Source organism: Lynx rufus, unplaced genomic scaffold (genome assembly GCF_022079265.1).
Source record: "Lynx rufus isolate CCGP_SWC_20201006 ecotype Redwood Valley unplaced genomic scaffold, mLynRuf1.p SCAF_14, whole genome shotgun sequence".
Lineage (NCBI taxonomy): Eukaryota > Metazoa > Chordata > Mammalia > Carnivora > Felidae > Lynx > Lynx rufus.
The window spans coordinates 39,347,247-39,361,918 of NW_025814828.1; the positions used below are offsets into that span (position 1 = coordinate 39,347,247).

The 14,672-nt window shown below is 36.1% G+C and overlaps 1 protein-coding gene across 10 annotated transcripts in view; it reads left to right on the forward strand.

Annotated features, from left to right (window-relative positions):
* Nucleotides 1-14,672, forward strand: part of KDM6A (lysine demethylase 6A) — a 207,142-nt gene that overhangs the window by 119,932 nt on the left and 72,538 nt on the right. For all 10 annotated transcript variants that reach the window (XR_006961456.1, XM_047076109.1, XM_047076106.1 and 7 more), the window contains exons 7-8: nt 1,595-1,649; nt 5,567-5,601. Coding sequence is in view for 9 of the 10 variants with exons in the window: in XM_047076109.1 (XP_046932065.1) it covers nt 1,595-1,649; nt 5,567-5,601 (90 nt within the window). In the remaining variant the exon portion in view is untranslated. The remainder of the gene's footprint in view (nt 1-1,594; nt 1,650-5,566; nt 5,602-14,672) is intronic.

Here is a 14,672-nt window from a genome sequence, read left to right on the forward strand (position 1 = left end):
TTGGATCTTTTTTTTTTTTTTTTTTTTTCACTTAGTCAACCATGACACATAACTTTTCATTTGTTTCGTTGATCATTGTATTCCTAGTGCCTGCATTGGCCTAAGGACATTATAGACACTTGATAAATATTTGTTGAATGGATTAAATATTTAATAATTAAGGGTTATAGTCGTTTTGTTGGTAGTTTGTCCAGTCAGAATATTACAACCGTTAAATTTTAAAGAGTACTGCAGATGTAGGCTAGCCTAATTATGCTTGCACAATAACAGACATTTGTGAAGGAATATGATAGCTGCTGTGTTCATACCAAATGATGCCTTCTCATCTTTCTTTCACTGTAATACTGGGTAGCTGACATGAGTTTGTTTTTGGTAATGGAGGGTTCTAGTTGGCCAAGTGCAGTTTTGTTCATTCTGTGTTGAAATATAGTACTGAAAGCTTGCTAATGATTATTTCTTTCGATAAAGTCTTTTGGAGTTTACATCCAGAAGTTGTCATTAATGTGTATCAATTTTCAGTTTGTCCAATAGTTGTGAGAAATACAACTGTTTAGATATTTGGGTTGTGGAGAAGAATGAGCTTATTGTGGTCAAAATACTTTTTTAATGGGTTTGTGCTTTGGCTGTTGATTACTTTTAATGTTAAAACTTGTAGAGAATCAGAAAATTTGAATATACATATATGGAAATATTTTTATTCAGAGTTCAAAGAGATTTACTTTTTTTTTATCTTAAGGATTTTATACCAACTCTGGTACTCGTTTTTCTTTCTTAGTTTATACACCAGATTTAATGTTGATAAAATAGATGTCACATGTCACCCAGTGTCCTTGATCATGGTTTGTGTTCTTAAAAATTCATGTTATCCACTGAATTTAGCATGTATTTTTTGGGCAGGTTTATATGATCTTGTTATAAATGGGTACTGTAAACTATTCGTGGTTTAATGTTGCCTACATATATAATAGCATATGCATTCTAAAAAGAAAACTATATTTCATAGAGGAGCTTGAACACAGGCTATTTGATGCATCCTTGGTAGTATTTCAGATAGTTTTTTTTTCTTAATGTTTATTTATTTTTGAGAGAGAGTGTGAGTGGGGAGATAAAGAGAGAGAGGGGGGGTCAGAGGATCCGAAGCAGGCTCTGCCCTGACAGTAGAGCCTGGTGTGGGGCTGAACTCACAAACCATGAGATCATGACCTAAGCTGAAGTCGGGCGCTTAACTGACTGAGCTACCCAGGCACCCCTAACTTTCAGTTTTTAAAATAATGGTCTTAAACTTATTTAAACTGCTCTAGACCTGATACTTACTATTTACCTGAAGGCATTTTCTGAAGCTTTTTTCATATAAGCAAAATTATACATACAATAACTTGATTAAAGTTACTTCTCCATTCTCACCTGTCTCAAGAAAGTAACCCAGCAGCAGGTTATCAGCAATAAATGTACAAAGTAATTCTAGCTGTTTGTCTAGTGTGTTTTATTAGCATAGCATGGTTTCATGATTATGTTAGACCTTACGTACCTGGAAATTAAGGCACATGTATATGACTGAATTTAGTGCACTGATTTTCTCATTCTCTTCTTGCAGCATTTTCAGTTAGCTTTGGTTGACTGCAATCCCTGCACTTTGTCCAATGCTGAAAGTAAGTATTTTTAAGTAATAGTTTTCTACATGTATTCAGATCACCTCATGGCAAATAATAGTAGTAATGATGGTGATAATGATGATGATGATGGTGATGATGATGATAGTGATAAACTCCTTTGCAATTTTTCTTCTAGAATTATTGAATCTAACTGTATTGGTTGCCATGGCTACTTGTACAGATGGAACATGTGAGACCAGTTATTGTGAACAGCCTGTGTCTAAAATAGATATGCCAGTGAACTGGGTAGTTGAATTAAAATTGTCTGCCCTAATGAACAAGATTGATTATGCATTAATTATATCATAGATGACTTGGGGGGATTAAAAACAGGGTTTGCCAGTGTTTTAGGAAAAATAAGTATACAGAGATTCTTACGTGGTAGCTCACCGATTCCTGCTGTGTGGTATTAAAATTATTGGTAATTATGAATACTCCTTTGATTTTTTTTTTATTACAGCTTTACACATCATATATAAAGTTTGAAGTGACATTTTTCAATTAATTCAGAAAGAATGTGTGTGAGAAACCTGTTCCGATAACAGTGGTTTTCTTCAGTTATTTTCTGCTTCTGTGTACGTCTCTTTCCAAAAGCAGATTGGGTTGATTATGATGTGTTTATCAATATGCATGTGTTGTCATATTTAGTGTTCTCTACAGTATAGCCAATAAAAGTTTAAAGGATATTCATTGGGTTCAAGCTCGATTTCTTTAAAACTTTCTTGAAATATTAAAATTTTAATTAGAGTGTATGAAAAATTGAATCATTCTTAATGAAAATTTCAGGTTAAAGGATTCTAGGTTTTAGAAAGTCGGTATTTTGCTCTAAGTGATTTCGTGTTTTAACTCCATAGAATGACATCAGGTGAAAAGTAGTGTCAGTGTTAAAAATGCCTAAGAAAATGATTGCGTACGTGAAAAGACTGTAGAAATTAGAATGTAACTTGTTAGTACACGAATTACGACATGGTGTGGATTAAATCATCGTCTAAGCCAGACCAATTATATCATGCTTCTACTGGAGGCAGTTTCCTGAGAAAACATAAAAGATTTCTGTTTTCTTTAAATGAAACTCAGGATTTGCTACCGATCAGTGTGTTTGCTGAATAAATGGCGGCAGCAATATTGTAGTTTCTAAAACGAGGTTAGATTAGAAAAAAGTTTAACTCCGATACATTTATTAAATGTTAATTTATACTTTTTCCTTAATTATATGGGAGTAAGGGAACAGCTCGTTTTCATTTAATTGGTTATATCTTGTACCTTAAAGCTAACTCTCATAACTGTATGTCTGTTTGAATGATAACTTTTGAGGGATGTTTCATAAACTTTAGACTAATTATTTTGGTAAATCCTCATTTTATTCTGCTCTGTTGAAGTTAAATCTCAGTTGTAGGTCCTTGCTCTTGCTTGAGAGGAAGACACCTACATCTGTAGAATGAGTACCATTGGGCAGAAAACTTTTCCTGTTGAACGTGAAGAGGATATTCGAACCATCATGAATACATTTTCAAGTTTACTGTCTCTCTCTCTCTGTATGTTGTTGAGAAGGGAAATAGGAGGGAGGGTAACCCACATCCTGGTTTGCCTGGACTCAGGACTTTCTGTGCTATAAGGCTGGTTACTGTGATGGAAGGGAACAGGCTTTATTTAGAGACATTAGGCCATTATAGTTCAGTTGATTTGGGTAGTTTATTTTAGGCAGTCTGTGTGATTACATGATAGCCATGGTAATGGCTGATGTCTCACAGAGCACTAACAAATGTAGATTACCTACTTTGAGCCAGACATTATTACTATTTAAATACCAGGCTCTTATTATCTTTGCAAAGCATATTTCTCTTTGAATTTTTAACGTCATCACCTGTTTGTGTATGCCACAGACCTTGACTACTCTTTGAAATCTTCCATGTTACTTTGTGATACTTCAGACGATCAGAAAATTATAGAAAGTAAAGTAAGCTTTTAAAAAAATGTCTATATGAGATATTTGTATTTTATGGCACAGTTCATTTATGCAATTAAAAAGTAAGTAGATACACTTATTGCGTCTAGAGCTTTTTAAGAGGGGTTAATTACAGTTGGTGTTTTAAAAAGCAGAATCATGGTGATGTGAGACTTTTCATTATATGTTGGTCCCTTGGGATAAAATTGTTTCCTCTAGATTTAATTAATTCTCTTAATTCTAAAAATAATATATAATTTCTGAATAAAGTTTAATTTCAGAACCTTTTATGGCAATCTTTGTTAAAAATTTCCACTTCTAATTGAGACTTGCCAAGTGGAGCTTTTTTGGTTGTATGGTTATATTTCACTTGAAGACGATTTTTAACAACTTAAATATGTGGTGACTTTCACACTACAAAAGATGACACTGGATTTAGTAATTCATTGCTTAGGGGGGCCCTAGATGGAGGGCCTAGGGACTGAGCTTGGAGGAAGTTAAAGGCGGTAGTGGGATGCTAGCTAGCTAGTTCTTTTCTTCCTTATCACCTTTATTAGAGGTGTAAGAAGATAGGAAATGAGTATAGTTTTTCCATCCCTTTCTCGTTCTCTTAGCCTGTAACCCAGTCTCCCTCCAGTGATGCACTGAGGTGAGATTTGAACTTGAATCTCAAGGAGAGCTGTATTGGAAAGGGGGAGTGCAGAATAAGAAAAGCCCTCAACAGATATGGATAAAGGGGATGTCTCTATATGTAGAAATTTTGTTATTATTTTTATGTGTTTTTCACAAAACTGATTTTCATTTTCTAAAGATATTTGTTTTGCCTCATCTCTGATTAATGTGTGATATTTAACACTTGTTTATGGAGAGAGATGTAGTATTTACTTTCGATCCAAAAATGTTTGGTTTTAAAGTTCATTATATATTTCATTTGTTTGTTTTGCTTTTTAGGGTTACTTAGTTTAGTTCTTCCCAGGTGCTGGTCGAGGGAACAGGTATCAGAATATCTTGCAGAACCCATTAAAAAGGCAGCCTTCTAGGCCTTGCCCCAGGCTCACTGAATCATAATCTCAGGAATCTCTATTTTTAACAAACCTCCCAGGTGAATCTTACTGTTAGGAGAATCAGTGAGAGAGTTACTTCATGGTGCATCCCTCAGTGAGTACTTGATGATAGCTGTGTGGACCTTGTTTTCAAAGATGCACATAAACATTTTGCATATACATTTGATAGGCTCCCAGACTCTTTGAAATCCAGCTGTGAAATCCAGGTAGATGGAACATTTAAAAAAGAGGTTTGTCATTGAAGAATGGAAATTATAGCATTAAAGTAGCTAGAATCCAGTTTTGATTTCCTGGTTCATTGTTGCTTTTGTTGCATCATTCATACTTTGGTGATGCAGTATATCAGGAAGACCTACAAACAGAAGCTCAAGTATATTTATTTGATTTTCAAGACATACTTGTTAATCTTGTGACTCTTTACTATTCTTGCCTTCTAAGTGGTTTGTCTTTTTTTTTTTTTCGAATAATTCTGGTTCTAGTACTTTTTTTTTTTTTTAACCGAAATACTGACTTTACTATATTTTATTGACATGGACCTCTGTTTTTAAAATACCATGTTTTGATATGCATAGATTTATAAGAGTTTTCTTTGCTTAATCTTACAGTTTTGAATGTTGTAAGGAATATACTCACTTGCTATAGATTTTAATGTTGATTTTAATAATTAAACTGACAAATTTTGATAATTACCAACAATGAATACATGTGGCACAAACAGCTTCTTGTGTCATGTTCTTGAGTGTGTTTGCTTGTGTATTCTGTCTTATTAAAAATAAAAGTTATGTTCTGTTACTTGAATCTCTATAGTGTAGACTGTGCTTATGTTTGGCATTTTATATTCTTCTTTAATTTACCCTAAACACTACTCTAATGGTATTGATTTTTATTTTCCATCATCTTTGCAGTTCAATTTCACATTGCCCACTTATATGAAACCCAGGTAAGTGTTTTAACTTACCTTACTTAAGCAAATGTGATCACTCATAAGTGAAATCAGACATATATGTATTTTAATGGGATTCTGGACACTGTCTCCTTCATATATTTTATATTCATTAAATGTGATCAAGATTTTACTTAGTGAAACAGTACTTGCTGTGTATGAAGAAGTTTCATTTAATATGTTTTGCCTCTAAACTTTGAACTATCTGTAGCTTTAAATGACTGTGTTTAAGTTTTCTCTTATTCTCTTTTTTTATTATTTTCTTAATGTTTATTTTTGAGACATAGAGCATGAGTGGGGGGGAGGGGCAGAGGGAGAGGGAGACACAGAATCTGAAGCAGGCTCCCGGCTCTGAGCTATCAGCACAGAGTGCGATGTGGGGCTCGAGAACCCACAGACCACAAGGTCTCGACCTTAACCGACTGAGCCATGCAGGCGCCCCATGTTTTCTCTTATTCTTTTTTTTTTTTTTTTTTTTTTTTTTTTTTTTTTTTTTTTTTTTTTTTTTTTTTTTTTTTTTTTTAAATTAAGTCTTCATGTTTAAATTTATTTTTCCAACGTTTTTATTTTTTTATTTTTGGGACAGAGAGAGACAGAGCATGAACGGGGGAGGGGCAGAGAGAGAGGGAGACACAGAATCGGAAACAGGCTCCAGGCTCTGAGCCATCAGCCCAGAGCCTGACGCGGGGCTCGAACTCCCGGACCGCGAGATCGTGACCTGGCTGAAGTCGGACGCTTAACCGACTGCGCCACCCAGGCGCCCCTGTTTTCTCTTATTCTTAATGTAGAATGCTTAGTTTTCTTTGCAAAATGTTTATAGGTGGTTGTCATAATGCATTGCTATTTAGTTTTACTTTTTGTTAAGAATGAAATATTCCTTCCACGTGTCACCATTTAAAAGCCATATTAGAGTCTTCTCTTGATCTAATTACCAATAAATACTTTTATGGTTGCTATACTTACAAACCTTTTTTTGTTTAATTAGAACATTTTGTTTTTGTGTATGGCAGACTTTGCTTAGTTGTCTGATAAAGGCATAACACATAGACATTTACTCCAGGCAGTAGCATGGAAAATCAGTTATAATTTGATATGAAAGTAAAATATTGAGTAATCAGAGTTTACCCAAAACATAAATTTTATAACCACTCTTTAGGGGAAAAAATACTGTCATGTTTGTGCATCTGTTTTGTAAGGTCTCTTTAGTTTCAATGCCACCATGGAGGGCTTGAAAAAATTAACATCAGATTCCTGGACACTTCGATCTGCTGTGCCCCTGATTCCCCCAAAACACATGGGTGTGTGTGCCCTAGGAAGAAGAATTTATGCACCCTACTAATCTAGGGATTTTATCAACCTTGAGAAGATGCTTGTGAGAATTACATCAGCTTGTGGATCAGCCTTTACCTGCCAATGCTGATCCCAGCTTCTGCCAACTGCTGATTTTTGCCAAATCAGCAAGGGCCCCAGGGGGAAAGCAGCTACAGAAATCAGGTTCCTCTCCAAAGTTGTTCTTTCTTTGGAGTCGTAGCCCCTTCTGTTCTCATTACCTCAGGAGCTCTCTGCTGCCTTCAAAATGAGAAGTTCTGATTTTTTTTTTTTTCCCTGAACTTTTCTAGTTCTTAGTGAACTTTGGCAATAGCCAAAGCCGAAGTTTCCTCACTTTTGTTTTTAATGAGAGTTTTTGCTGGTGGTGGAATTATCTTATTTGACCACTTTGAAATTTACATTCCATTGTCTTCTGGCTTTCATTGTTTCTCATGAGAAGTTGTCTGTTAGTGTTAATTTTTTTAATCTTGTGAAGGTAATATGGGGACAGGGCCCTCCCTCCATCGGTTCTTTCATTTGATACATTGTAGTTCCCATTAAGATTAAACAAAACAAAACCAGAAGAACAAAATTCATGGCAAGGAGACTGTGTAATTATTAGGTGACAAAAGATGACACTGTAAGCATATGAAAAATGCTTATACTTTCTATACTCCCTATAGAAAGTAACTTTTTTATAGTTCAGCTAATTGTAGGAATATTTATAAATATGGAATTTTGAAATGTAAATTTAAGTAGTCCTATATGGTTAATGGCCACTGCTAGGTACTCAAAATAATTGAATTAAAGTTTCTTTATATAAAAAGTCTCCCTGCTAATAAATGTAGACATTATTTAGTATCACTTTACAAACCCCGAGGGCCCTATACCCACATTACCTTTACAGGGTTAAACAATAAGACTGTGATTAAGACAGAAAAGTGAGGGAATACTTTTTTTTACAAGAGTGGTTAAGGAAGGCCTCTCTGAGCAGGAGCTATTTGGGCTGAGCCCAGAAATGTTTTGGTTAAATTTAATCATAAATATGGGTTAGGGTTACTTTATTTTTTAGCATTTTAAAAAATGTTTTAATTTTTATTTTTGAGAGAGAGAGCACATCCATGCATGAGTTGGGGAGGGGCAGAGAGAGTGGGGGACAGAGGATCTGAAGCAGGCTCTGCGTTGACAGGACAGAGCCCAATGTGGGACTCAAACTCATGGACAGTGAGATCGTGACCTGAGCCAAAGTCAGACGCTTAACCGAGTGAGCCACCCAGGTGCCTCTAAGCTTTACTGAGGTGTAACTGACAAATAAAATTGTAAGATAAACTGCACAGTGTGATGATTTGATACACACACACACACACACACACACACACACACACACACACACACACTGTGAAAGGATTTCTGCAATTACACGCATTGCATTGAGTAAATTAACACACCTGTCACCTCACCTACCACTCCCCACCCCCGCCAGATTCTACATATAAGTGATACCATAAAGTATTTGTCTTCCTCTGTCTGGCTAATTTCACTTAGCATAATGACTTCCACGTTCACCCATGTTGTTGCAAATGACAGAATTTCCTTCTCTTTTAAGGCTGAAATACTATTCCATTATATTTATATACCACAGTTTCTTCACCCATCTTTCCACCAACACTTAGGTTGTTTCCATGCCTTGGCTGTTGTCAGTGATGCTGCATTGAGCATGGGAATACAGATATGTCTCTTGGAGATAATGGTTTTGTTTCCTTTGGAAATCTATCCAGAAGTGGGATTGCTGGATGATACAATAGTTCTATTTAGGTATGGATAATTTTAATGGGATGTCATCTCCCACACACCTGTTTTTACTAGATTTAACAATTAGATTCTCATAGGTTGCTCGGTGTATTGTCATACCATCTCTAAATACATTTTATTTCTCTGTATAATGTCATATGTCCAAGTATAGACACATATTATGTCATGTTAGGAATTGTTCTTGGAAAGCTATATCAGTTATTCTTTTCACATTCACATTTAAGTTCCAGTTAGTCAACCTACAGTGTAATATTAGTTTCAGGTGTACTATATAGTGATTCAGCACTTCCATACAACATGGGGTGCTCATCATAGGAAGTGCAATCTTTGATCCCCATCACCTGTTTCACCACCCCCCCCTTCCCTTCCCTTCTGGTAACCATCAGTTTGTTCTCTATAGTTAAGAGCTTGTTTCTTGGTTTACCTCTCCCTTTCTTTTTTCCTTTGCTCGTTTGTTTCTTAAATTCCACATAGGAGATACGGTATTTGTCTTTCTCTGACTGACTTATTTCATTTAGCAGAATACTCTCTAGTTTCATCCACATGGTTACCAATGACAAGATTCCATTCTCTTTCATGACTGAATAATATTCCATAGTATTTATGTATATACCACATCTTCATCCATTCATCGATGGATACTTGGACTGTTTCCATAATTTGGCTATTGTAGGTAATGTTGCTGTAAACATAGGGGTGCATGTATCTCTTTGAATTAGTATTATTGCATTTGGGTAAATACTTAGTAGTGCAATTGCTGGATGGTAGGGTACTTCTATTTTTAACTTTTTGAGGGACCACCATACTGTTTTCCAGAGCGGCTGCACCAGTTTGCATTCCCACCAAACAGTGCAAGAGGGTTTCCATTTTACCACATCCTCACCAATGCCTGTTGTTTCTTGTATTGTTGATTTTAGCCATTCTGACAGGTGTGAGGTGATCTCTCATTGTAGTTTTGATTTGCATTTCCCTGGTGATGAGAAATGTTGAGCATCGTTTCATGTGTCTTTTGGCCATCTGTGTGCCTTCTTTGGAAAAATGTGTATTCATGTCTTCTGCCCATTTTTCAATTGGATAATTTGTGTTTGGGGTGTTTATTGTATAAGATTTTTATATATTTTGCATAGTAACCCTTTATCAGCTATGTCATTTGCAAATATCTTCTCCCATTCTGTAGGTTGCCTTTCAGTTTTGATGACTGTTTCCTTTGCTGTGGAGAAGCTTTTTATTTGGAGGTAGTCCCAATAGTTTATTTTTGCTTTTGTTTCCTTGCTGCAGGAGCCCTATCTAGTAGAAAGTTGCTATGGCTGATGTCAAGGAAATTACTGCCAGTGTTTTCTTCAAGGACTCTTACGGTTTCAGGTTTCACATTTAGGTCTTTAATCCGTTTTGAGTTTATCTTTGTGTATGGTGAAAGAGAATGGTCCAGGTTCATTCTTTTGCATGTTGTTCAATTTACCAACACCATTTGTTAAAGAGACCGTCTTTTCCCATTGGATATTCTTTTCTGCTTTGTCAAACGTTAATTGGCCGTATAATTGTGGGTTCATTTCTGGGTTTTTTATTCTGTTGATCTATGTGTCTATTTTTGTGCCAGTACCATACTGTTTTGATCACTGCAGCTTTGTAATATAACTTAAGGTCCAGAATTATGCCTCCAGCTATGTTTTTCTTTTTCAAGGTTTCTTTGGCTATTCGTTGCTCTTTTGTGGTTCCCTACAAATTTTAGGATTGTTTGTTCCAACTCTCTGAAAAAAGCTCTTGGTATTTTGATAAGGATTGCATTAAATCTGTAGATTGCTTTGGGTATTATAGGCATTATAAAAATATTTGTTCTTCTAATCCATGGGAATGGCATGTCTTTCCACTTCTTTGTGTCATCATCCAGTTTCTTTCATCAGTATTTTATAGTTTTCGAGTACAGGTCTTTCACCTCTTTGGTTAGGTTTATTCCTAGGTATCTTGTTGTTTCTGGTGCAATTGTAAATGAAATTAGTTCCTTAATTTCTGTTTCTGCTGCTCATTTTTGGTGTATAGCAGTGCAACAGAGTTTTGTATGTTGGTTTTGTATCCTACAGCTTTACTGAAGTTAGCAGCTTTTGCAGTTTTTTGATGGACTCTTGGGTTTTCTATGTATAGCACCATGTCATCTGCAAATAGTGAAAGTTTTACTTCTTCCTTGCCAATTTGGATGCCTTTTTATTTCTTTATATTGACCAATGTTGTGTTTAACAGAAGGGGTGAGAGTGGACATCCCTGTCTTGTTCCCGATCGTAGAAGAAAGGCTCTCAGGTTTTCCCCATTTAGGGTGATGTTAAATGTGGGGTTTTTCATATATGGCCTTTATTATGTTGAGGTGTGTTTCCTCTCACCCTGCTTTTTTGAGAGATTTTATCATAAGTGGATGCTGTACTTTATCAAATGCTTTTTCTGCATCTGTTGAAATAATCCTGTAGTTCTTATCCTTTCTCTTGTTAATGTGATTTATCACATTGATTTGTGAATATTGAACCACCCTTGCAACTTGATCATGGTGAATGATTTTATTTTTTTTATTTTTATTTTTTTTACTGTATAGTTGGATTTGCTTTGCTAGTGTTTTGCTGAGGATTTTTCATCAGTGTTCATCAGAGATATTGGTCCGTAGTTCTCTTTTTTTGTGTCTTTATCTGGCTTTGGTATCTGGTTAATGCTGGTCTCATAGAATAAATGTGTAAGTTTTCCTTCCTTTTCTCTTTTTTGGATTCCTTTGAGGAGAACTCTTCTTAAAATGTTTTGTAGAATTCACCTGTGAAGCCATCTTCTCCTGTACTTTGTTTGGGGGAGTTTTTTGATTACTGAATCAATTTCTTTGTTGGATTGGATTGGTCTATTCATGGTTTCTATTTCGTCCTATTTCAATTTTGGTAATTTATATCTAGGAATTTATTTCTTCCAGGTTGTCCAGTTTGTCGGCATATAGATTTTCATAATAATAATCTTATAATTGTTTGTATTTCTGTGGTGTGGGTTGTTATTCCTCCTGTCTCATTTGTGATTTTATTTTTGCATTTTTAAAAAAAATTTTTAAAGTACTTTTTTATGTTTATTTTTGAGAGGGAGGGAGGGAGGGGGAGAGAGAGAGAGAGAGAGAGAGAGAGAGAGAGAGATGTGGGGGAGGGGCAGAGAGAGGGAGACAGAGGATCTGAAGCGGGCTCTGCACTGACAGCAGAGAGTCCGATGCGGAGCTTGCACTCAAGAACCATGAGATCATGACCTGAGCCGAAGTCAGATGCTTAATTGACTGAGCCACACAGGCACCCCTCATTTGTGATTGTGTGTGTGTGTGTGTGTGTGTGTGTGTGTGTGTGTGTGTATTTTCTTTTTGACGAATCTGGCTAGAGGTTAATAAATTTTACTATTTTTTTCCAAGAACCAGCCCCTGGTTTCATGATCTCTGTTGTTTTGTTAGTTTCTATATCACTTATTTCTGCTCTAATTTTTATTATTTTCTTCCTTCTGCTGGCTTTAGGCTTCATTTATTCCTTTTCTAGCTCTTTTAGGTAGAAGGCTAGGTTGTTTATTTGAGCGTTTTCTTCTTGAGGTAGGGGCGTGTGTATTGCTATGTACTTCCCTCTTAGAACTTCTTTTGCTGCATCCCAAAGGTTTGGGGCTGTTGTGTTTTCATTTTCATTTGTTTCATACATTTTTTATTTCTTCTTTGATTGACTGGTTGACCCATTCATTGTTTAGTATCATGTTACTTAACCTGTGTGTATTTGTGGTCTTTCCAGAGTTTTTCTTGTGGTTGACTTCTAGTTTCATAGTATTGTGGTCAGAAAAGGTGCATGGTATGACTTTGATCTTCTTGAGTTTGTTGAGTCCTGTTTTGTGGCCTAATATGTGATCTGTTCTGCAGAATGTCCTATGTGCACTTGAATAGAATATGTATTCTGTTGTTTCAGGATGCAGTGTTCTGAACGTATCTGTTAAATCCATCCGATCCATTGTGTCCTTCAAATCCATTGTTTCCTTGTTGATTTTCTGTTTAAATGATCTGTTCATTGATGTAAGTGGGATGTTAAAGTCCCCTATTATTATCGTATAATTATGGATTGGTTTCTTTACGTTTGTTATTGTGTTTTAAAGTCTAGTTTGTTGGATATAAGTATCGCTACTCAAACTTTCTTTTGACATTCATTTGCACGATAAATGCTTCTCCACCCCCTCAGTTTCCATCTGCACGTGTCTTTAGGTCTAAAAGGAGTCTCTTGTAGGCAGCATATAGATGGGTTTTGTTCTTTTATCCATTCTATCACCTGATGGCTTTTGATTGGAGCATTTAGTCCATTTACATTCAAAGTAATTATTGATAGATATGTATTTATTGCCATTTTATTGCTTGTGTTTGTTTCTGGAGATTTTCTCTGATTCTTTCATGGTGTGCTGGTTTTCTTTATTGCCTTACTTGGATTTCTTTTTATTCATTGCATATCTATTACTATTCTTTTACTTGTGGTTATCTCTAGGTTAATATATGACCTCTTCTGCCTATAACTGTCTACATTGTTGATGGTCGTTTAAATTTGAACTCATTCTACTCTTGTCCTCCCCACGTTTTAGGTATATGTTGTTATATTTTACATCCTTTTAGTTTGACTGAGTTTTTAATAGAAATCTTCTTTTTACTGCTTTTGTGTTTCCTACCTTCATACTGTCAATTTTGGTTTTTCTTTTCCACTCACAGAGTCCCGTGTAAGTATTTGTTGGAGAAGTGGCTTAGTGGTCACAAACTCCTTTAGTTTTTGTTGGTCTGTCAAACTCTTTATTTCTCCTTCTGTTTTGAATGTTAGCCTTGCTGGATAGAGTATTCTTGGTGGCAGATTTTTTCCACTCACCATTTTGAATATATCATGCCAGTCCCTTCTGGCTTGGAGAATTTCTGCTGAAAAATCTGCTTGATAGCCTCATGGGTTTTCCATTATAAGTAACTGTCTTATTTTGTCTTGTTTAAAAAAATTTTTTTTTGTCACTACATTTGCCAGTTTAATTATAATATTTCTTGGTGTGGGTCTGCTTTTGTTGTTTTGATGGAGTCACTGAGTTCCCTACATCTGTTCTCATGTTGCATAATTATTCTTTCTCTCTTTTGTTCAGCTTCATTACTGAGTCTTCTTAGTCATTAATTCATTCCTCTGCTTCTTCCAGCCTGCTGTTCATTGCATCAGTCCTGTTTCTAATCTCATTTATTACACTCTTCATCTCTGATTGATTCTAACTCTTTTATTTCTGTGGTAAGGGTCTCACTGATGTCTTCCATTCTTTTCTCATGTCCAGTTAGTATCCTTATGATCATTGATTTAAGTTCTCCATCAGTTCTGTTACTTATATCTGTTTCACCTAGATCTCTGGCCATGACCTTATCTTGTTCTTTCATTCGAGATAAATTTCTCTGTTCTCATTTTGTCTAAGTCTCTGCCTTCTTTTATGTTAGAAAAGCCACTTGTGTCTCACGATCCTGAACTTAATGGCCTTATGAAGAAGATGTCATGTAGTGTCCAGGGCCTGGCACTTCAGGGAATGTATCTGCTGTGTGCTGTATGCACTCTGCTATTGTGTCGTGGCTGCTTTCTCCTTCAGGCCAGTCATCTGCAGAGGATTTCTTTGCTTGTTGTAGGCAGTTTGTGTCCCTGGCCTGAATGCAGCAGGTTTTAACTAGGTGTGCCCTGGTCTGCTTGTGAAATGAGAACTGTCATCACCTCCACTGGAACTGAGACCCTGCAGAACTTTGTGGTCAGGACATGTGGTGTGGGCAGGAGTTTGTGCTGTTCTTCTGGGGGAGGGGCCCATGGCACTGGGGCTGAGGTAAGTGTGACTGATAAAGGGCAGTTCCACCAGAGTGGGGAGGGGGGTAGGGCTTAATGTAAGTAATTTAGGCAGCTAGTATCCCTGTTGCACTGGTTCTTGCT